We start from the raw sequence: 22,186 nt of genomic DNA, 5'->3' as shown, positions 1-22,186 counted from the left end.
CTGAATGGTGTCTTACCAAGCAGAATGGATACCCTGTAGAATGGCAGCCGCTGGGCACAACGTCCAAAGACTGTTGTTACTACAGTGGTTTCCAGCTTCTACAGAGGCCAATCACATATGCATACTTAGATTGTGCAAAGCTGTCTGTAAGTATGCAAAAATGTCATGCCAGAGTTTGTGTTAAGGCCTTTGTAAAATGGTATTTAGCCAATCACTTCTACCAGTCTGTGTGAGAGTGACTGGCATCTCCTCACGCTAACTGAATGGTTTTCCCCAGCCATCTACCTTAAGACAGTTTACATGCACTTACTTGAAGATTGTAGCTGGACCCTGGTGTGTCATACAGGTGTAGTGGCAACCGCTCTATAGACTCCAGCACTGCAATTAGTTTTCGCACCAGAGCAATAGCTGGCCGACTGAAAGTATACAAAGAATATTTAAATGTATAAAAAAAATAAGTAACATTCCTATGTGGATTCTTAGGTTTCAGTAGGATTTCCTAAATCCTCGAAACCGTAAATTCTTACATGACACATTATTTGTACAAACTAGCTCAGCAAGTTAAGTATAAAGCAAAAGAGGTTTTCAAAAACAAAACACTTCTTCAAACATCACAATTTATCTTTAATTACATTTAATTTAGGCTACAATGAATGTTTATCTACAATTCCTTTCAATTTGCTACAAAAAAAAAATCAGTTCATTTTGCAAGTTTTAGCAGACTTTTTATATTAAAGTAGCAAATTAGCAAAGGTAAAAGACATGTCCTTACTGTGACCCAATTTTGATGCAAATTCCAATGTACAAATAACCATTTTTAAAAGCAGCACAATGCTTGTCAGAAAAAGATAACCAGGTATTTGTTGATTCCTTCATATGCTGTTATTGTTAATATGCTTTTGTCCAAAAAAAAATGGATTTTTGTAATCACTGAAAAATCAGTTTCTCTGCATTAATAAAAGGACACAGCCATACTTCATGACAGATGGGTTTGATGTCATCACCTACAGGAAGAGCAGGAAGCTAGATGCAACTAAACTAAAAGCACACCCAGGGGGCAGCAGTAGGAATGGTGTACCTTTCATCATAGGCCTTGTTGACTCCTCTCCAAATGTAGCGTTTATGGTTGTGGCCAAAAAGCTAAATTTTGGTCTCGTCACTCCAAATGACTTTGTGCCAGAAGGTTTGAGCCTTGTCTCTGTGCTGTTTGGTGTATTGTAAGCGGGATACTTTGTGGCATTTGCATAGTAATGGCTTTCTTCTGGCGACTCGACCATGCAGCCCATCTTTCTTCAAGTGCCTCCTTATTGTGCATCTTGAAACAGCCACACCACATGTTTTCAGAGTCCTGTATTTCACCTGAAGTTACTTGTAGGTTTTTCTTTGCATCCCGAACAACTTTCCTGGCAGTTGTGGCTGAAATTTTAGTTGGTCTACCTGACCGTGGTTTGGTTTCAACAGAACCCCTCATTTTCCACTTCTTGATTAGCATTCTCAATTCCTTGGATATCCTTTTATATCCCTTTTCTGTTTTATACAGTTCAACTACCTTTCCCTTACACATCCTTTGACAATTATTTTGCTTTCCCCAAGACTCAGAATCCAGAAACGTCAGTGCAGCACTGGATGAAAGATGCAAGGGTCTGTCAGGAGTCCAGAAACTTATTGACCCTTTTATACACACACACACTAATTACAAGCAAACAGATCACCGGGGAGGATGGTTCCCTTTAATAGCCATTCAAACCCTTGTGTCAACTTGTGTGCATGTTATCAGGCCAAAATCACCAGGGTATGTAAACTTTTGATTAGGGCCATTTGAGTAGTTTCTGTTGTCATTATGACTTGAAAAGAGTAAACACAAATGATTAATAAATGTCTTCAGGCAAACACTAACCATGAGTGAAAGAAAAGTTTTTGGGTTATCATTCATATTCTCGGAAAAATGGCCAAGAAATTATAAATTCTGCCAGGGTATGTAAACTTATGAACACAACTGGCAATGAAGGGCCATCTCTCTGGGATAAGGGCAGAGAGATGGCAGAACAAAGTCTTTGTTCTGCTGGAAGGTCAACACCACCACAGGTAAGAAGGAACGATGAGGGCAAAAAATCACTTTCTACTTGCGTAAAACCAAAATCAGCTGTTCACAAGAAAGAGTTGCTAGCTCGGACAGCTTACATGCACAGGGGATGGCCACCACAAAGGCCATCACCTGAGACAAAGTTGAAAGGGGATACCCTGTATATTTTTAAAAGAAGGTTTTTGCAAAGTTTACGAAATAAGATTGAAATCTAAAAAGGGCAAGGGGGGTCTAGAGGGCGGCACAACCCAAGTAACCGCTTCAATGAAAGTACACCTGAGGGAGAAAGAAGATAAGGATCATTGAAAGAGAAGGGCCAAGGCATTATACTTGGCCCTTCACATAGCTGAGGACCAAGCCTGTAGACCTAGTACTGACAAATGGGGTTCGACTGCCTGATGCTGAGGAGGCAGAGAATTCTGGTTCTATGGATCACCAATGTCTTTGGTTTGATATTAACCAGTTCAGCTCTTTGGGCGTACTATGTACATTCAAAGAGTGAACCTTTGATCACAAGCTGGTTGCTGCAGTAGCAGGCATCAGTGCAGGTTTTGTAGAGCCCACGACCGGCTTCAAAGAGAAAGTGTGACAGCAGCTCCATAGCTGCCGACCAGTGAGGCCCAGGCAAATTTAAGTTTCGATCTCTGCAATGAGGCCCAGGCAAATTTATGTCTCGATCTCGCATGCAAACAATAAAACGGGAAGTGATGTCACTTTCGATTTCATATCCACACTTTACTGGCCAGTACAGCCAGGAGACACATCTAACCAAGCCAATCTGTGATTGGTTAGATGGTGTGAAAGGTAGGGGAGACATTGGGGTCTATTAGACCCCTAATGTCCCCAAAAAGAGTACCTGTCACCTGCCCAATGCTATCACATGCTATAAACCCCTTTTGATAGCAATCACGTATAAATCAATTAAAAAAAGAAGATCAAATATATTAAAATTAAAAAAAAAAAAAGTTGCCAAAATCCCTGTTGCCCTACACAACGGTGTAAATGCAAACACACACCCAGGGCGCGTACGTACCACACGTGACATATCGCTGCGAACATCAGAATGAGAACAATAATTCTAGCACAAGAGCTCCTGGTTAACTTTAAATTGAGCTGTAAAGGCTTTTAAAGCGTCACCTATGGAGATTTTTGAGCACCAAAGTTTTTGGCGATATTGCTTGATGCAACCTCATCTTTTATATTTTGGGTATATCTTTTATAAAATGGGTATTATATGGTGTGGTTTTGGACTAAAATTCACTAAATATTTGCACTAAAATTCAAGTAAGAATAAACTTCACTAAAGAGGTAAGTAGGATAGTAAAGGGAAAACAATTATCGTATAGAAGATTTAAGGAAACCGTAGTTGTAGGTATAAAAATAGAAAACATTATCAGTGTTGCCAAAGCACACAAAGAGGAGGGAATTGCTAAATTAATTAAGAAAGGAGATAAAACCTTTCTTATGTAAATTAGTGACAGAAGGAAAAAATGCAATGGAATCACTAAAATGAAAACTGGGCACAACACATATGTTGAGGGAGACCTGGATGAAGCAAACCATTAAAAAAATTACTTTTGTTCAGTCTTCTCAGAAATAAATTGCACTAACAATAACAAGTTGGGGAATCATATTGGTTCTAGTAAGGACGATTCATTTTTAGGATTTCTGGAGATAGGAGGTAGCAGAGGACTGGCTCGGTTAAAGCTTAATAAAGCAATGGGCCCTGATGGTTTTCATCTCAGAGTTCTAAGAGAACATTTGAGGTATAGTTGTTGGACCGTTTCCGGGTCTTTTTACTCAATCACGAACAGGAGATGTTCCCCATGACTGGCGGACAGCTAAAATTGTACCTATCCATAAGCAGCAAGGCAGAAGCTAGCAATTACAGGCCAGTGAATTTAACATCAGTTGTAGTCAATTTAATGGAATCACTCCTAAAAATAAGGATCATTGATCATTTAAAAATACACAACTTGCTGGACTCAAAGCAGCATAGCTTTACTGAGGGCAGATCATGTCAGACTAATATGATTTCATTTTTTGACTATGTTACCAATTTTCTGGACTGGTGTGGTGCTTTGGACACAGAATATCTTAATTTCAGCAAGACATTTGATACAGTTCCACATAATGATCTAATACAAAAGTTGTACAGAGACGGGTAACAAAAACGGTTAAATGTCTGGGGGATAAAATACAATGCCTTGAAAAAGTATTCATACCCCTTGAAATCTTCCACATTTTGTCATGTTACAACAAAAAATGTAAATGTATTTTATTGGGATTTTATGTGATAGACCAACACAAAATGGCACATAAATGAAGTGGAAGGAAAATGATAATGGTTTTCAATTTTTTTTTTTACAAATAAATATCTGAAGAGTGTGGCGTGCATTTGTATACAGCTCCCCTGAGTCAATACTTTATAGAACCACCTTTTGCCGCAATTACAGCTGCAAGTCTTTTTTCATACATCTGTACCAGCTTTGCACAGCTAGAGAGTGAAATATTTACCCATTTTTCTTTGCAAAGTAGCACAAGCTCTGTCAGATTGGATAGAGAGCATCCATGAACAGCAATTTTTCAAGTCTTGCCACAGATTCTCAATTAGATTTAGGTATGGACTTTGACTGGGCCATTCGAACAAATGAATATGCTTTGATCTAAATCATTCCATTGTAGCTCTGGCTGTATGTTTAGGGTTGTTGTCCTGCTGGAAGGTGAACCTCCGCTAGTCTTTGCAGACTCTTAACAGGTTTTCTTCTAAGATTGCCTTCTATTTGCCTTCATCCATCTTCTTATCAACTCTGACCAGCATCCCTGTCCCAGCTGAAGAATAGCATCCCTACAAACACGATGCTGCCACCACCATGTTTCACGGTGCGGATGGTGTGTTCAGGGTGATGTGCAGTGTTAGTTTTCCCCCACACATAGCTTTTACATTTTGGTCCCATCTGACCAGAGCACCTTCTTCCACGTTTGCTGTGTCCCCTATATTGGCTTCTCACAAACTGCAAACGGGACTTCTTTTGGCTTGCTTTCAACAATGGCTTTCTTCTTGCCACGCTTCCATAAAGGCCAGATTTGTGGAGAGCACAACAAATAGTTGTCCTGTGGACAGATTGTCTCATCTGAGCTGTGGATTTCTGCAGATCCTCCATGGGCCTCTTGGCTGCTTTTCTAATTAATGCTCTCCTTGCCCGGCCAGTCAGTATAGGTGGACGGCCATGTCTTGGTAGGTTTGCAGTTGTGACATACTCTTTCAATTTTCGGATGATGGATTGAACAGTGCTGCGTAAGATGTTCAAAGCTAGGGATATTTTTTTATAGCCTAACCCTGCTTTAAACTCATCCACAACTTTATCCCTGACCTGTCTGGTGTGTTCATTGACCTTCATGATGCTGTTTGCTCACTAAGGTGCTCTAACAAACCTCTGAGGGCTTCACAGAACAGCCGTAAAGGGCAGCTAGAAAGCTTCATGCCCCAACTCCTGAGACACTAGGAAATAACTGACTACTAACTGAATTCCTTGCTGCAGATGGGGGTTTGGGCATCTCCAGAGGGCCGCCCCCCTGGGTGTTTTTTTTTAGTTTAGTTGCACCTGCTCCTGTTGGTTGTGACATCAACACCATCAGTCATGAAGTATGGTTGTGTCCTTCAATGAAAGAATGATAAAATGGATTTACTGTTACTGTGGACTTTGGCATGAGCTGTTCAATATTACACACACCTTTCATCATCCTCATTTTCTGTAAACGCAGTCTTAAATACATTCAATCTCTCCACCAATTGTCCACAGTCCTGTTTGTGATCAAACTCTTCATTCTAAAAAAGACCGAAGCATTTCAAATAAAGTATATGAAAAACAGTCATTAAATCGTATATATATATATATATTTTTTTTATATGTTCTATGTACTTTCAAACGTTTTCAATCTTTTTAAATCTGCAGTGTTTACTAAAATAATATCTGGTAATCCTGCAATAAAGTGCCTCGTTTTAAAACTTATTGTTATGGGGTAACAACTGTCCCCCAGCTGTGCTCCCACATTGTTAACCCTATCCCATGCACCTCGGAGACCAAAAATAGCTGTGCAACCACATATTGTGCAGCCATGGTCCCCTATTGTCACTCCCAGGATTCTGGTCAGGAGCACAATAAATGTGAAACCAAAGCTGGAGCAAGTATATATTCAAGAGAGAGGTGGGTGAAAGAGACTGGAGGGGATCGTCAGCAGTGAAATGCAAAATTATGAAATATATATATATATATATATATATATATATATATATATATATATATATTTTTTAAAAAAAGGTAATACCGTAGTTTAATATTCAGTGTTAAAAAATAAATAAAATTAACATAATCCAGTTGAAGTTTAAATCTACTTTAAAACAGTTCCAAAGGCTAAAAGTTTTTAACAATAGATTTTTTTCATCAACCAGGGGAACTTTAACCAATAAATTTTTTATAAAGGTATGTGTCAAACATTTTCAGTGAATTCACTGCTCCCTTTCCCCTTACCGCACAGCTCCAAATCATGCCAAACCTTCGGGCAGGAAAGGGTCTGTACTGGGGACACAGTGATAATAAGGAGACATGTGCATTAAGGAGACATGTGCATTAAGGAAAGAGGAGAAGCAAGCAAGAGAGTGCCTTGCTGCTATGCAAATATGCACGTTTCCATGGGACACTAAGGACAATAAGCCACCCACAAACAGTGTCAATAGCACTGTAGGGAGGATGAGCAGAATCAGGAAGAGGAAGATGATGTCTACATCAAAAAGCAGCACATATAATACCTTTTTACAGCAGCACCAAATACATGAAAAAAAAAAAATATATAAACTTAGGTTTAAAAGTCACCATAAGGAATGATCTCCTAAATACTTAGTCTTTGCAGAGCAGAGGTACTCAGACTTTTAAGGACCTGGAAGGCAGTGTGCATATGTGTGGGTGTATATAAGGTAACAAAGTTTTTAAATTAGGCCTTTGCAAAAAGTTTTTTTTTTTTTTTGTTTTAAATCATAACCTAAAGGCAGCCTGAGGACACCATGCTGTCTGACTCCACCAATCACAGGAGGCTTTGAATTGAGAACCCAGCACTGTGCATTGTAGGATGCTGAAGCTAGATGCAGTATATGCAGTGCTTAGAGCCAGTGTAGCACTTATTAAAGAAAAAAAAGTTCAGTTGGACCAGCTTGCTTCAAAAGGAATGATTTTAGGTCATTGAAAATCTGAAGATTAGCTTTAATGAGCTTTTTAAAAAGTTGTACAAATTATTATCTACTGGGGTTCATTTTCTGGAAAAGGTGACTACAGCCTTTAAGTTTTTAAATAACAGACCCAATGGTTACTATGAACGAAGTTATTTGATGCTATCAGGAAAGCGGAGTGTGTTGTGTAATGATCATACTGAAGACAAAGATATCAGCGTGCCTCCCTCACCTGTCAAGTCAAAGTCTAACACAAGGTAAAGCAAAACATTAGGACAAATGTAAGTAAAGACAGGGGATTCTTCGTACAAAAATAAAAAAAGTCTTGGTATTCCAATTTCTGCACACTCTCTTGAGATCGGTTTTCTTTACCACTCACTCTTTTCACATTCACGTTTTAAAGAAAGTTGACCATAATTATAGCAAGAGACACTTTATCACATACATTGTTCAGCACAGTAAGCAAGGCCTGGACCAGACCACTGCTGCACATTTCATAAGGAGATATGGTATTTTCATCCTTCAGTAACACAATAAGGTTCTCCAGGGCTGTTTTCATTAAATCTCTCCATGTATTCTCTCCTTCAATACACTGTAAGATATAGGGGACAGGGTTTATAAGAGAAGGGGAAACAAAAACGAAACGTAATTTAAAGTATTTAGATATCATTCAAATGCCTTAATTTCCACATACAAACATTTCACCAGGCCTCATTAAAACATTATTCAAAGCCATAATTAACACGTTGGCAAAAAAAAAATCTCAATCCCCCAAACGGAAAAACTGTACTCCATCCAGTATACACTGACCTGTCTGTTTGTGTGAAGCTCCCAGGAGGATTCCAGCTGGGTAGCAATATTTCTCAATGTAACCACCACACCGCGTGGCATGCTCTCCACTGCTTTGAAATGATCATCATACAAATCTCTTGCCATTGTCCGCACCTTCCGAGATAAATATTTAGGAAAAGCCAATAAATATTGAATAACCGCTTCAATACTGTGCACTGTTACCCCCCTTCCAGCCCAGGCTAATTTTCAGCTTTCAGCGCTGTCACACATTGAACAACTGCACGGTCATGCAACACTGTATTAAATATATATCAAATACATTTTTTATCAAATTTTTATAATTTTTGTCACACAAATAGAGCTTTCTTTCGGTAGTATTGAATTACCGCTGGGTTTTTTTCTTGGCTAAAAAATAAACAAAAAAAAGACCAAAAATGTAAAAAAAAAAAAAAAAAAAAAAGTTTTTCTTAGTTACGGTCAGAAAATGTTGTAAATAAGTAATTTTACTCCTTCACTGATGTGCATTGATGAGGCAGCACTGATGTGGAGACACTAACATGCCACACTGATGGGCACTGATAGGTGGCACTCATGGGCAGACTGGCATCACATGCTGGGCACTGCTGGGGCTGCACTGTAATCAGGGCACTGATCATCAGTGCCCTGATTACCTGTACAGTCTCCCCTGTGAGGAGATGCCGATGATCAGCTCTCCTCGCCTTACACTCTGTCAATGTGAGGCGAGGGGAGTCGATAAAAGGCACTTCCATGTTTACATGTAAACACAGCCGATCACATGGGTAAAGAGCCGCATCATCAGCTCTTTAAAGAGATCGGGGTCATGCCGTGTCCCAGAGACACAGTGCACCTGCTGTGCGCCCCCACAGGTACACAAGAGCAGTGACACTGGGGTGACATCATATGACGTCACCCGAGAACAAGAGGAGATCCCGCCTGCCGTCATTTTATAATGCAGCGGGCGGGAGGAGGTTAAAACATAGGGGATGTTTAATAAGCTACGTGTGATGTGTGACACGTTTAGGTACTTCACCCTGCAACAATACTGCACCCAAAATAAAATGAGACTACTATGTATCTAGTGTACTGTACCTTCTGCTTTGTTTTCTCCAGCTTGGACTTGAGCTTTCTACCTCTCTTCCCTGTCCAGCCAGTAACAAACTCAGAACCTGAAAGGAAAACTGAAGTCATGAACTGTTAAACTACAAAAAAAAACAAAAGGCAGCAAAATGCTGCAGGTACTGATCCAGGCTTATATAACTTCCAAAAATCAGGCTCTTGGAAGATCAGTCGTACAAATGAGAGCAAGAAGAGAGCTGCATCCCCATTAAATCACAGATCACATTTATTTGAAAGGATGGAAAAATTTCCCACTAGACACAGACTCTGCCTGTAACTGGGCAGGGTCAGACTAAAGTTGGCAATACACTGACTGAAATGTGCCCAATTCCAAAGAGACTGGCTGAATTTCAGTGTGTGGCCATCCCTGTTTGAGGAGGGTGGAAATTCCGCCATTCATCTAATTTGAATCTGAATCAGTGTAAGGCCAGACTTAAGATTCCTCTTTGAGTTAGCCCAGTTATAGTTAAATGCATTGGTGGAGTTTTTTTTGCATCCAGCAGGAGATGTGGCTATTCTTATTCAAGAATTCAATAACTATGAATATCTGGGATTCAGCAGTGGTGTAGCTCTACTCCTCCTTTTAACAGAGCTTTAAAGAAAAAGCAAGCAAGTGTTTTTAAGTGCACATTTTCTTTGCTGTTCCTTTTTCCTAGTATGCAGCACTTACCAAGCGAGGTCTCTGCAGTGAAAGAGTGCTTGGTTCCACGGTTAGATTCAAACACAAAACCTGGAAGGTCCTCTTTCAATATGGTTGCTTGTTGCCCATCAGAGTTGTGAATGGCAATTTCTCCATCTTTTAAACAAGTGAGAGACCAATTTCCCACTGTTAGCTTGCTTGGTCCAGGTATTGATAATATTGGCTGGCTGGAAGTAGAAGGCTTAACCTGGCTACGTGCCCGCTGTAGCTTCTCTAGAAATTCACTTCTGCTTTCTACAAAGAGAAAAGAGAGAACGGATAGGTTTTTGGTGAAGAAAGCACAAAGCATCAAACAAGACTGGCAGGCAGGCATATTGTACCTATCCACAAGAAACGAAAAGCTAACAATTACACGCCATTGAGTTTAAAGTATAAGGTCACCTTTGGGAACAATTTACATGTTCCACCCATTTTTAGGGTGGAACATGGTCCCAATGCTGCAGCAGCTGCCCGATCCCCGCACTTCCTGTGACGGCAGTATAAGGAGAAGTTCCCTGTACTAGCGGTCACTTTTTGAAATCAGCATAGACGTGAGGGGCTCCATCCACATGGCCGCCTCAATTATTTACACAGCTCTGTGTGTGAATGAACTACAAGCCCCAACATCCTTTGTGACTGTTGGCTTGTAGTTCTCAATGAACTACCACGACACTGTGGAGCGCTCTGGAAGTTCATTCAGATTGCATCTGCTTGCCTGTACGAGATGTACGGGCAACAAAGATACTCTGACAGACCTGTAGGAGACCTGCAATGCTTTACAGGCTCCAAAAAAAAAATAAATAAATAAATGCACATTTGTTTTATCTGCAAAAAAATGTGCATTTATTTTTTTTTCTAAAAAGTGAACTTATTTAACAACTGTAATAGTAAAATAAATGGCATCACTTCTAAACATGGAATATTTGTACAATTTCTTACAGGAATTCATACACTGTTGGGCTTTGCAGCCACCCACAGCCCAACCCTACTCCCAAGCATGCTTCAATTATGTGATAAAGCCGTAGCAACAGCATGACTTTAGAATCTGAGGGATATTCATCAAACTACAGGAAATTAGTTTTTCAATATGTACAAAAATCTAATTTTCTTTAGCATTCATTCAGGGGCACAAGTATTTATAGACTGTTGAGACATTCATAAGCAGTCCAACTGACAATAACAGGCCCACAAAAAAACATAACAAAAGGCTTCATGCAACTCAAAGGGCCACCTGAAGGACCTTATGTCCGAAGCTGGCATCAGAAGAGGCCTAAACATCCACCTGTAAAACGTGGAGAATATATGAAAGAGGACCATGTGGCAGCCCTGTAAATAGTGGAAACAACTGCTTCAAATGGAAAAGCACAAGAAGTGCTGCAAAAAGCCCAAGAAAGCCTCAGGACAGACACTTGCCATGCAGAAGTGATGACAACAAGGAACCTAACTTTGTAGGTGACAGCTGAAAGGGAAATATCCTTAATAGGTTGAAAAGACCGCATTTGAAGCGCGGAGAGAGCCAGAGTCAGAGACCACAGATTCACAGACGAGTAAACGGATGAAGACACATGATAAACACCCCGCACATAGGACTTTATTAAACACTGGGAGGCCAGTGGTCTATGGAAAAAGATTGCAAAAGCCGAATACGATCCTGTGACGATGATACGGCTAAATGTTGATCCAGGCCCATTTGCAGAAAAACCAGGATTTGAACCACGGACAATCTCCTGTGGCAACATTTTTTTGGCTTGCACCAAATGAAGATTGCTTTTCATGTGCAATGGCAGATATACCACAGGCAGATCTGATAAAGATTCTGCAGGGAAATGCATAGAAACATGTTTACTATGGATGCCATCAGCACGCAGTGCCCCTGTGTTAATCCTTTTCGTGGTAAAACTGACAGAAAGCAGGGATTTCAAATGGAACCCCAAGGTCCTTGTAAAGAGGCCGCTTCCAGCGCTCTGCCCACACAGACACTCTCAGTGAGTTTTCATACCCAGAGTCAAACATGATACTGTGCCACTGGAACATGCCAAAATGCAGAGCCCAATGCTGAAAGGACACATTAGAGGCTTGCTCCACAATCACACAGTCCAGCAGGGTCCAGGCAATTGCTCAAAAAAGATACCGGTGAGGAAACTGATCCAGACAGTTACTTAAGGAGACCAGCTCAAACAGCTCGTAGAGGAATCATGATTATAGTAAAAATAGCTAGCTAAAAAGGTTACAATTTTGTCAGCAGAGCAGAGAAAAGACATTCTCTTGGACAATAGCAAAAAACGAAGGCATGCTGAAGGTGGGAGCTAGAGTTGCCACCTCATCCCTTTAAAACAGAACACCAATTAATTACACAGGTTCTGAGGCTAATTTAATGCAGAGAAGGCTCCAAGTGAGTTTAATTACAACCTTAATCAGCCACAGAACCTGTGTAATTAATATGTGTTCTGTTTTAAAGGGATGAGGTGGCAACCCTAGTGGGAGCAGTTATATCAAGCTGGCACTGTTTTTTTCCAAACCCTCCCACAGTAGACAATTGAACTAAACAGTGTATGAATTCCACTGTCCCCCCCCAATGAACAGAAAAGAAGGATCAATGAACATTTATAAACACACAAGGCATTAAGGATACAAATAAAGTGAAGGAGGGCACTATTTTCAATATATTCAATATATATTTCAAGATCAAGGCAAGCAATACCTAAAACTAGCATGAGGGAAAGGTCAAAGCTTATCTTATAAAGAACTTTTTTACAGAATGGGTAGTTGAGGTAGTGAGCCATTCAACAATAAAGTGACTGTAAGGCTTCTTTTTTTTTGTTCAAATAATAAACATGTTATGCTTATTTGCTTATTTGCCATTTGCAATGGTTTTTCACAGAGCAACCCTGATCCTCCTCTTTTCAGGTCCCCGCTGACACTTCTGGCTCCTCCATCCATATACCCCCTTAGGAAGCTGCTTGCTGTGGGGGCACTTGTATGTGCTTGATCCCCAGCACTGCTCTTTATGTCCATAAGACACACAGAGTGGGGCTCGACCGCCCCCCGTTCCTGTCACTGGCTCGGACAGCAGTGGGAGCCAATGGCTCCTGCTGCTGTATCTTAGCCAATGAGGAGCAAGAGAGCCTCAGCTCTCATACACAGCTAGATAGAGATTGGGCTCAGGTAAGTTTAAGGGGAGTTGCATACATAAGGTTTTTACCTAACTGCATAGAATGCAATAAGATAAAAAAAAAAAAAAAAACTGCCTGTACAACCATTTTCAGCGAATTTTAAAATTTCTTAGAACAAAATGAGGATTATACTCGACCAAAATAGGTCTACACGTGTTAAAAGAAAAAAAGGGGGGGGGGGGGCAGACTCGCCATTACAAAGCTAAAACTGAGCCCTTACTTCCCCAGCAGGGAGTATAGCCCACAGCATAAAGGAGCTTGTGCTTCTGCTCAGTGTCCATGCTTCTAGGACATGGCTAACAACAAGTGGTCTGCTTTATCTCCCAATGAACAATCGGAGAAAAGCCAACTGACCTGAGCTATCGGAGCCTCCTTCAGGACTGCCACTTGAATACATGGTTGCTAGTTTGCCATCTAAGATAAAGCGGAACCAGCCATTACTGCCATTAGAGAGTTCTAAGGCTGCAGCATCACTCCAGATATACAAACAATCTCGACCCCTGATGACAGACCAATCCCTCCAGTGATAGGGTCTTCCCTGCTGAAGTTCTTTGGCATCTTCCTGTGGTTCATCATCCTGTCAATGAAAGGAAATCCATTTTAACTTGTCCTTGAAAAAGGACAGCAACAGAGTATGTACAGCGAGAGTCACGCAAAGGTCTAAAAACTTTTTTCATGTGCATTTACCTTCTCCGGCTTGGGATCTTCCTCATTCTCATCATCAGAGGTAGGGCCAGCTAAAGTTGATACTTTGCTTATTACACCAAGTCTTGCCAATTGATCCAAAAAGAGGTCATCTCCTTTATCTACGAGATCCCTTATAATCTGCAGTGCCAGAAGGTGGCCATCATCATCATCCTAAAAACAAAAAAAAGAAAAGTTAAAAAAAAATGGCAGATGGAACACGATTTCAAAAATGTTTCTCTATAGCCACCAATGTTCAGCCTGGATTTAGGGATAGGCTTACAGACATGTGATACACAAGACTGAGTACTAATTATCTGGCATCTTTGAAAACAGTGAACTGACCTCCTGATCCAGAACTGTAGCAGTAATTTCTACAAGCACAGTGGGAAGATTGTGTCCAGCATCAGAGTCACACACTTCTTTCAGCAGTGCTTCAGAACAGAAATGAATCATTTTTCGGATTAGAGCAAGGCTGGCTTTCCTGTTATGTTAGATGGAAACAAAGTCAAAATACTAGTAGCTTCCAGCATAAACTAACATAAACATGTATGCATCTTAAAGGGTATTTACAATTTTGCAGCCAAATCAAAATAATACCTATGTTGCATTTGTTACATGCCCCCCTTCACATAGCAAAACTTTATTTAAAAAAAAATAAAAATAATTACCAAATTGCAGCTTGCCTTTTTTAGATGCTCTTTTCTGGAACATCCAGCAAGCAACAATTTTGCTTAGTTCTCTGCCATGAGGGGGGGCTTGGAATCTGGGTTTACCATATTTAAACCTATCTAGGGCAAATATCTAATCAGTGGTACTAGATTTGAATCATTCGGTCTTCACAAAAGGTTAAGGGCTCTTTCACACAGGCGGACCGTTCAGATCCGCCTGTCCGTTTTTTTGGCGGATCTGAACGGTCCCACCATACATCCCTATGGGGCATCGGATGTCAGCGGAGACAAACCCTATTTTCCATCCGTCCAGCGGATCGTATCGGATGAGAACGAACCGACGGTCCGTTCCCATCCGATTCCCCCATAGAGATCTATGGGGCTGTGACAGCTGTGTCCCGCACACAGCGCGGAGAACAGCTGTCATTCTCCTGCTCAGCGGGGGATCGGCGGATCAATCCCCCGCTGAGAAAAACGGAGTCCGTTTGACGGACACACTGTGTGAAAGGAGCCTAAGGGTTGAGGAGCTGGGCCTCTCTGTTGTATGTTGACGAGAACTAGACTCAGCCAGTCCTCAGCTCAGCTATTGGGATAGATCACGCTGAGCTAGGTGACAGGTGTTTGCAATCAGCCATGGCACCTTCATCTCAGGAAACCTTTAAAAAGGTATATATATATATATACACACACAATCCCCCCCGTTATACTGTGTGAGCAGGAAGACGAACAGTTTTTTTGTTTTTTTTTGTTTTTTAGTTTGACTACAAGAGTGGAATACAAATTAAAGAAAGTTAAGGGGTTTCTTCGGAAAGGACCACCCTTTCTTTTACTAATGTAGAAAATGTGAGATTAGGACTTGTTACTACCAGATGCATTGTCAAATATTTTGCTGAATCTTAAAATTCAAAATGCAGAAATAATTTTAAATCATGTGAAATAAGTTTTCTACCACCAACACTTTGAATAGCAGTGAGTTGGAAAAAGTCCTGTAATATTTTGAGTGTGCTGACTTGCTGTTTGCCATTCAAAAAAGAGTTTTTCAAAAACCTGAGTGTGAAACATATTAATACTCAAGCTTCAATATAAACAAGCCCTTTGCGTGACAGATACAAATACCTGTTTTTTTCCGGTTCAATTTTCTACTTTCAACCAGAAACTTCACTGGATGATCTTTGCCCAGTGGTGCTGGTAAAAGCAGCTTCAAACATGAAGAGAATTCAAGACCAAGGCTGTATCATGATGAGACAAAAAAAAAAAAAACGCAGCCCCAAGTGCCAGGGTCAGTACCGTAGGCATAACACAAAAAATGAAAGGGTGCCTTCAAGCGCTTTATTGGTAGAACCATCGACTTTGATAACTGTTGAATCAATTACATGATCAACCTATGCAAATAGATGGCAGCTCATAGATAGAGTTAGATGAATGTCTAACAAACACAGCACCTGATTGATGGAAGCATGGTCTGTTGGAAAGTCTGTGCAAAAACAGGCAGCAGCCTCTTCAAGTAAATTGGGGCCATTTCTGGGTCACCCTTCGGCTCATTGCACTCCTCCTCTTCTCGATTAGAGTCTTTTTTCTTCTTCTCATCTCCCTTGTTCACTGGACACATCCAGTCACCTAAAATGACAGGGGACAGACACGTTTTATCAACACTCAGCAAGCTGAACTGCAAACTGAACGACTCTAAATAAAGACTGACTGGTATCAGGCGAAAACAAAAAAAAAAAAAAAAAAATGTATTTTTCCTACATTCTTACCTGTAAAATCCATTTCTTTACGTACCTCACAGGACACAGAGCAGGTTATAATAATTACTATCTGGGTTATACGCCACCTATAGGTGAATGGATACTGGGAAATCAAAAGACAGGAAGTCCCCCCTCTATATAACCCCATCCATATAGGAAGTACCTCAGTTTTGAAGCAAGAAATGAAGATCCCAGAAAAGCAGGGAGGGACCTCTGTGTCCTGTGATGTACTTTAGAAAAATGAATTTTATCGGTAGAAAAACTGAATTTTTGTAAAATCTTACCGTAAAATTCCTTTCTCTGAGTCCTCCGACAGTCGCCGCCCATTCACACAGTCTTCACTAATGGGGTATTGCTTCCTCTCCACAGGAGTTTCTAGGCATAAGACTTGTAAAAGAACAATTCATCTACATAGTCACACCCATGGGGGCTGTCCTAGTCCAAAACCCCCCTGCAATAGCCATCCCAATCCAGTTTGGTCGCAAGCCGTGATAGTGTATAAAAAACCCCCAAAGAGGGGCGGGGGCGGCGACTGTCGGAGGACTCAGAGAAAGGAATTTTACGGTAAGATTTTACAAAAATTCTGTTTTCTCTTACGTCCTCCGACATTTGCCGCCCATTCACACAGTCTTCACTAATGGGGATGTCCCAAAGCAGTGTAGACATGAGGGGTGGGCAACGCAACCGCCAGAAAAGCAACGCAGTACCCACATCAGAGAAAGGAACCTTACATGCACAGAAAGGTAAACTTCTGGGTAACAAAAAAAGGGCTCAACATGAGCAACAAGCCAGGAAAACAAATAACCAAGGGGATAAACAACCCCAACAGCCAGGGACCCGTACAAACCAGGGTTCCCTATGGCACTGCCGCACAGAGAACTTTGCGGCCAAAGGAGGCATCAGCTGAAGCCAGAACATCAATTTTATAGAATTTGGAAAAGGTGTGCACCGACGACCAAGTCGCGGCCTTGCACAACTGGGCCACCGAAGCCTGATGCCGGAAGGCCCAGGACGCACTCACCGACCTGGTAGAATGCGCCTTGACAGGGAAGGGAGGAACCCGTTCCCACAACGAATAGGCTTGTACAATGGTCTGTCTGATCCATTTGGCAATGGTTGCCGCAGACGCAGCCATACCCTTCCGAGGACCCTCAGGAAGTACAAAGAGAGAATCCAATTGCCGAAAGGATTCAGTCAACGACAGGTAAACCCTGATTGCCCTGACAACATCCAGAGAATGCAAGGCAACCTCTTTTGGATGCTTAGGGTTCGCACAAAGCGAAGGTAAAACAATTTCCTCATTGAGGTGAAAATCCGAAACCACCTTTGGCAGAAAGGACGGATTAGGTCACAAGACCACCTAATGGGGAACGGCAAGACGCTGCCAACTCTGACACTCTGCGAGCCTCAGTAACCCCCCCTGGAAGACCTATCGTCTCTGCGATAGGGGGACCTTTGGAAAAAACGGGCCAATTCATTGATGCATTGATCAAGGAGATGGTGACTAGCTTGCCCTCTTACGTACAGGACACAAGAGATGTCCTTAAAAAATTATCTGAGATCCCCGTCTTGAATGACATCCTACTCGTGGGTATTGATGTGGAAAGCCTATATACCTCAATCCCACACGAATGGGGCTTGCAAGCAGTTACCCACTTCCTTGATCATCACAATCCGCATCTAGGGGCACACAACAAATTTGTTGTGGAGCTCCTAGAGTTCCTGCTTCATCACAACTATTTTCAATTTCTAAACTTCTACTACCAACAGATTAGAGGTACGTCGATGGGGGCACCGTGGGCCCCGGCCTACGCGTGCCTCCATCTTGGACTCTGGGAGGAGCAGGTTGTATATCCATCCCCAATGTACCTCGGCCACTCACACATGTGGCTGAGGTAACATTGATGATGTCCTGCTCCTCTGGGGCGGTACCCAATCTGAATTGGATCAATTTATGCAGGAACTCAACAATAATAATCGCAATATCAGACTCACCTTTAATGCCACCCCAAATCACCTTCCTTTCCTAGACTTGCTTATCTCTATTGAGGGAGGGAAATTAAAAACTACAACATATCGCAAGGAGACAGCTGCCAATACATTATTGGCAGCGAGTAGCCATCATCCCAGGTCCCTCGTAGAAAGTATTCCTGTAGGCCAGTTCCTCCGTCTTAAGAGAAATTGTTCAGATCCGGAGGATTATCAGACAGAGGCTAGACAGCTACACAAGCGATTCCGGTAAAGGGGGTACACAAATCGGACCATCAGGCGGGCACGTAAAAAAGTGGCACTCAGACCCAGAACAACCCTCTTGGGTGGCAGGGAGGATTCAATCACAAATACAACCTCTAGGGAAGTGGCTCATCCTCGCATCATTACACCCTTCGGCACACAGTGGGAACAGGTCAGGGCGATCTTATCCAGACATTGGCAGGTTCTCACGATATCTCCCCTCATAGAGCGTATTGTTGGACCACGACCCTTACGAACGGCCAAACGAGCACAGAATCTCAAAGATAACCTGTGCCACTCCGAATTTACACGCTCTCGAGGGGAAGATAACTGGTTAACCTCGCTGCCCCGCCTAAAAGGGATGTTTCCCTGTGGCAGATGTAATATCTGTAAGTCAGTATTAAAATGCAAAACTTTTTCTAGCTGTGATGGACAGAGAGTACACCATCAACAGTTTTATAAACTGTCAGACAGAGCACGTAATTTATGAACTAATTTGCCCCTGTAACAAATCATACATAGGCAAAACAAAACGCCAACTGAAAGTGCGCATCTCTGAACATATTTCTGATATCAGGGAAAAAGTGGACAACAGGACCATACCCCTTCACTTCCTGGAACATCACGATGCTAATCCAGAGGGCCTTAAAGTAAGGGGCATCTATGCACTTAAATTACCAGAGAGAAGGGGGGACTTTGACAACGTCCTCCTTCAAAAGGAAAAGATGTGGATATATATGATGGGGTCCCGCACACCTCGCGGCTTGAATGTGGAGTTTAATCTCCAGCCCTTCCTAAATCCATAACCTAGCCCTCTGGACATTGTGACTGCCCAGGCGGTGAATCTGGGCTAGTGGTCCTGCTATACCACACTTTATAAAATCCACACCCTCACTGATACCAACTTGTCTATGACAGAGCCAAAAATGTAAATCCATCTTGCTTTAATGATTTAAACTACACCATCCAGTTGGTGACGTTGTTCACCCGGATTGAATAGTGACTAAATGGACTTACAGGTACCAGGATATTGATTTTCAAATGCAATCCTGGCTACTCTCTCTGCCATTGATAAAACGCACAGCCCTTGCCTATGTTGGTCCTCACGGTGATGGCAATCTCACTGACGTTAATCTCAAAAACTTTTTCTGTTTGAAATTCGGTTTGTTTTTACTTGTTCATTATGCAGTACTTTTAAATTTGGTTATTTATGTTCATGTCTTGAATACATGGCTGCCCCACAGTTGTGGTTATATACCCAGGTGGGTAGAAGGATCGATACCCCGACCTCAATATATGGTTTTCTTCAGACCATATTGCCACTCTGTGTGACAGCCATAACGCCGCTGTACCCGGTGGTGCCACCACGATCGATTAATATATTCATGAGGTAGCCCGATGTGGTAGATTTTGAACCAGTGGGGAGATAACACCAGCAATGGTCCCCAGAATGGGTTAACTACCACACTGGCGATGAAACAGTTAAACCATCATAGCCAATTACGGTCACTATATAGCCCGGCACCTTGGGTAATTACATCAGCTCTGAGGAAACCGTCGTGCCTGTCGGTGAAACGCGCCAGCGTGTGGCGTTGTGGCACTCTGTGCCCCCTTTTTGCAGCTTTGCCCGAATGTCCGGTATCTCTCACAGAATGTGTTTTGCGGCTGTTCCCCTTTAAGCGCCCGGCAGACTCCGCTATCGGAAGTGACATCGGTCACTCCGATCAGGAAGTGGAGATCCCCATGCCGTGGTAGCTCGGCTGAGGGTTTGAACGCCGCAGCGAACAAGACACCGGACCGGGCAGCACATACTATCGGGGCTAGGACAGAGCCCTGGACCTTCATGAGTTCCTGACAAGAGCCTCTATCCGGATCCTACATATGAAAGACACTTTCAGGTAAATTGTGACCTCACTCCTACGAAATACCATTCCCCTATCTGCCTTGCGGGGACATTCCTCACCCGGTGTCTCATCAATCATTGGTCTTGGCTCTTGAGATTCTACGACAGTGTCCTTCATCCATCCCTTCCATTTACCCCAATTGGGGTCTCCTGTGTCCATCTCCCTTGTTGGAGCAAGCAGCACTTCTTGACCCTCACCCATAGAGGACTATTGTTACTCCCGGACTGATCCATTGTCCACACACCTAATCAAGTCCAACTAAGGGACAGTCCACGTGGTGTCAGGTCCTATCTTTACAGGAGTACTCCCTAGGGATTCAGTATTGGATGCATCCTCTGCAGGTCCATTCACACCACCAGGCATCCATACCGACCTTCATGTCGATACATGCCTGGCGATGTGTATAATCATCATATAGACAAATGCCTACCAGCTGGGTTTAGTGCTTCATTACTACACTAGTAGATCTGTGAGCCATCCCAGCTTACTATATTGGCTATTCCTGGTGTATATGTTGTATGCTCTAGTCTTTTATATATGCTGGGTGCCACTTTTTAACATTATTTTAATGTGTTATTATGCAGTGTGTCCTGTATCACCTCTGTATTTTTATTCTTGCACAGGCACAAGTGCCTAAATAAAATTACATTTTTTTCACTTTACTGGTTGGTAGCAGTGCCCTTAGTTGGTTTCAAGTGGTTGTGCCCCGCTCTGTCTGGACACACCACAAAACTTTTTTCTCATATTGCATTTTTATATCCAACGGTCACTAATTGTCCTTCCACAGCTTATTAGCTGCATTTTCTGAACACGTGATTGTGTTGTATACCAGGTTTCGACACTTTTGTGGCCCATTACGGATCACCAACAATTGATTTTTTCTAACATCCAGAGAATGCAAGGCAACCTCTTTTGGATGCTTAGGGTTCGCACAAAGCGAAGGTAAAACAATTTCCTCGATGAAGTGAAAATCCGAAACCACCTTTGGCAGAAAGGACGGATTAGGTCACAAGACCACCTTATCCCTATGAACCACCAGGTAAGGGGAACGGCAAGACGCTGCCAACTGACACTCTGCGAGCCGAAGTGATCACCACCAGAAAGGCAACCTTTTTAGACAGCAGAGGTAACGAGATATCCCTGACGTTTTCAAGCGGGGAACGTTGTAACACGGACAGAACCAAGTTCAAGTCCCATGGAGGTAAGGGCTCCCTTCTGGGAGGGGCCAAGTGACGCACACCTTGAATAAAGGTGTGAATCAAGGAATTAGACGCCACAGGGCACTGAAAAAGAACAGCCAGTGCAGATACCTGGCCCTTAAATCGTGGCCAATTCAAGGCGCTGGTCCACACCAGACTGGAGGAAAGCTAACACCCTCGCCACCGAGAAGGAACGAGGAGAGAAACCCCTGGACTCACACCAGGCAAAATAAGCTTTCCATGTACGGTAATAAATTTTACCAGAAAAGGCTTTTCTAGCCTTGATCAAAGTAGGAATGACCTCTGAGGAGAGACCCCTGTCTCTCAGGACCTGACTTTCAACAGCCATGCCGTTAAAGCCAGCGACTGTAAAGCAGGATGGAAGATCTGTTCCTGAGACAGTAGATCTTCTCGCATTGGCAGCCGCCACGGAGGTTCTACGGCTAGGTGAACGATGTCCGCATACCAGGACCGGCGAGGCCAGTCCGGCGCTACCAGAATCACCAGCGATTGTTCCGAGGCCAACCTGCGAAGGAACCTGGACAACAACTGAATCGGAGGAAAGGCATAAATCAGACGATATTGAAGGCACCACCAACGCGTCAGAGGCATCTGCCAGAGGATCGCGCGTTCTTGCCACAAACCTTTCCACCCTGTGGT

General features: G+C 42.5%; 1 protein-coding gene across 2 annotated transcripts in view; it reads right to left on the bottom strand.

Annotated features, from left to right (window-relative positions):
• Nucleotides 1-22,186, bottom strand: part of HECTD1 (HECT domain E3 ubiquitin protein ligase 1) — a 321,546-nt gene that overhangs the window by 122,605 nt on the left and 176,755 nt on the right. For both annotated transcript variants that reach the window (XM_082275332.1, XM_082275333.1), the window contains exons 10-19: nt 15,886-16,060; nt 14,118-14,256; nt 13,776-13,946; nt 13,443-13,665; nt 9,907-10,170; nt 9,210-9,286; nt 8,118-8,252; nt 7,753-7,899; nt 5,818-5,912; nt 311-416 (exon numbers count right to left, since the gene is read on the bottom strand). In XM_082275332.1, coding sequence (XP_082131458.1) covers nt 311-416; nt 5,818-5,912; nt 7,753-7,899; nt 8,118-8,252; nt 9,210-9,286; nt 9,907-10,170; nt 13,443-13,665; nt 13,776-13,946; nt 14,118-14,256; nt 15,886-16,060 — 1,532 coding nt within the window. The remainder of the gene's footprint in view (nt 1-310; nt 417-5,817; nt 5,913-7,752; nt 7,900-8,117; nt 8,253-9,209; nt 9,287-9,906; nt 10,171-13,442; nt 13,666-13,775; nt 13,947-14,117; nt 14,257-15,885; nt 16,061-22,186) is intronic.

This window comes from Pelophylax lessonae, assembly GCF_965119305.1.
Source record: "Pelophylax lessonae genome assembly, chromosome: 13".
In the NCBI taxonomy this organism is placed as follows: domain Eukaryota; kingdom Metazoa; phylum Chordata; class Amphibia; order Anura; family Ranidae; genus Pelophylax; species Pelophylax lessonae.
The sequence above is the reverse complement of the archived record's forward strand: the minus strand, read 5'-3'. Positions and strand labels throughout refer to the sequence as shown.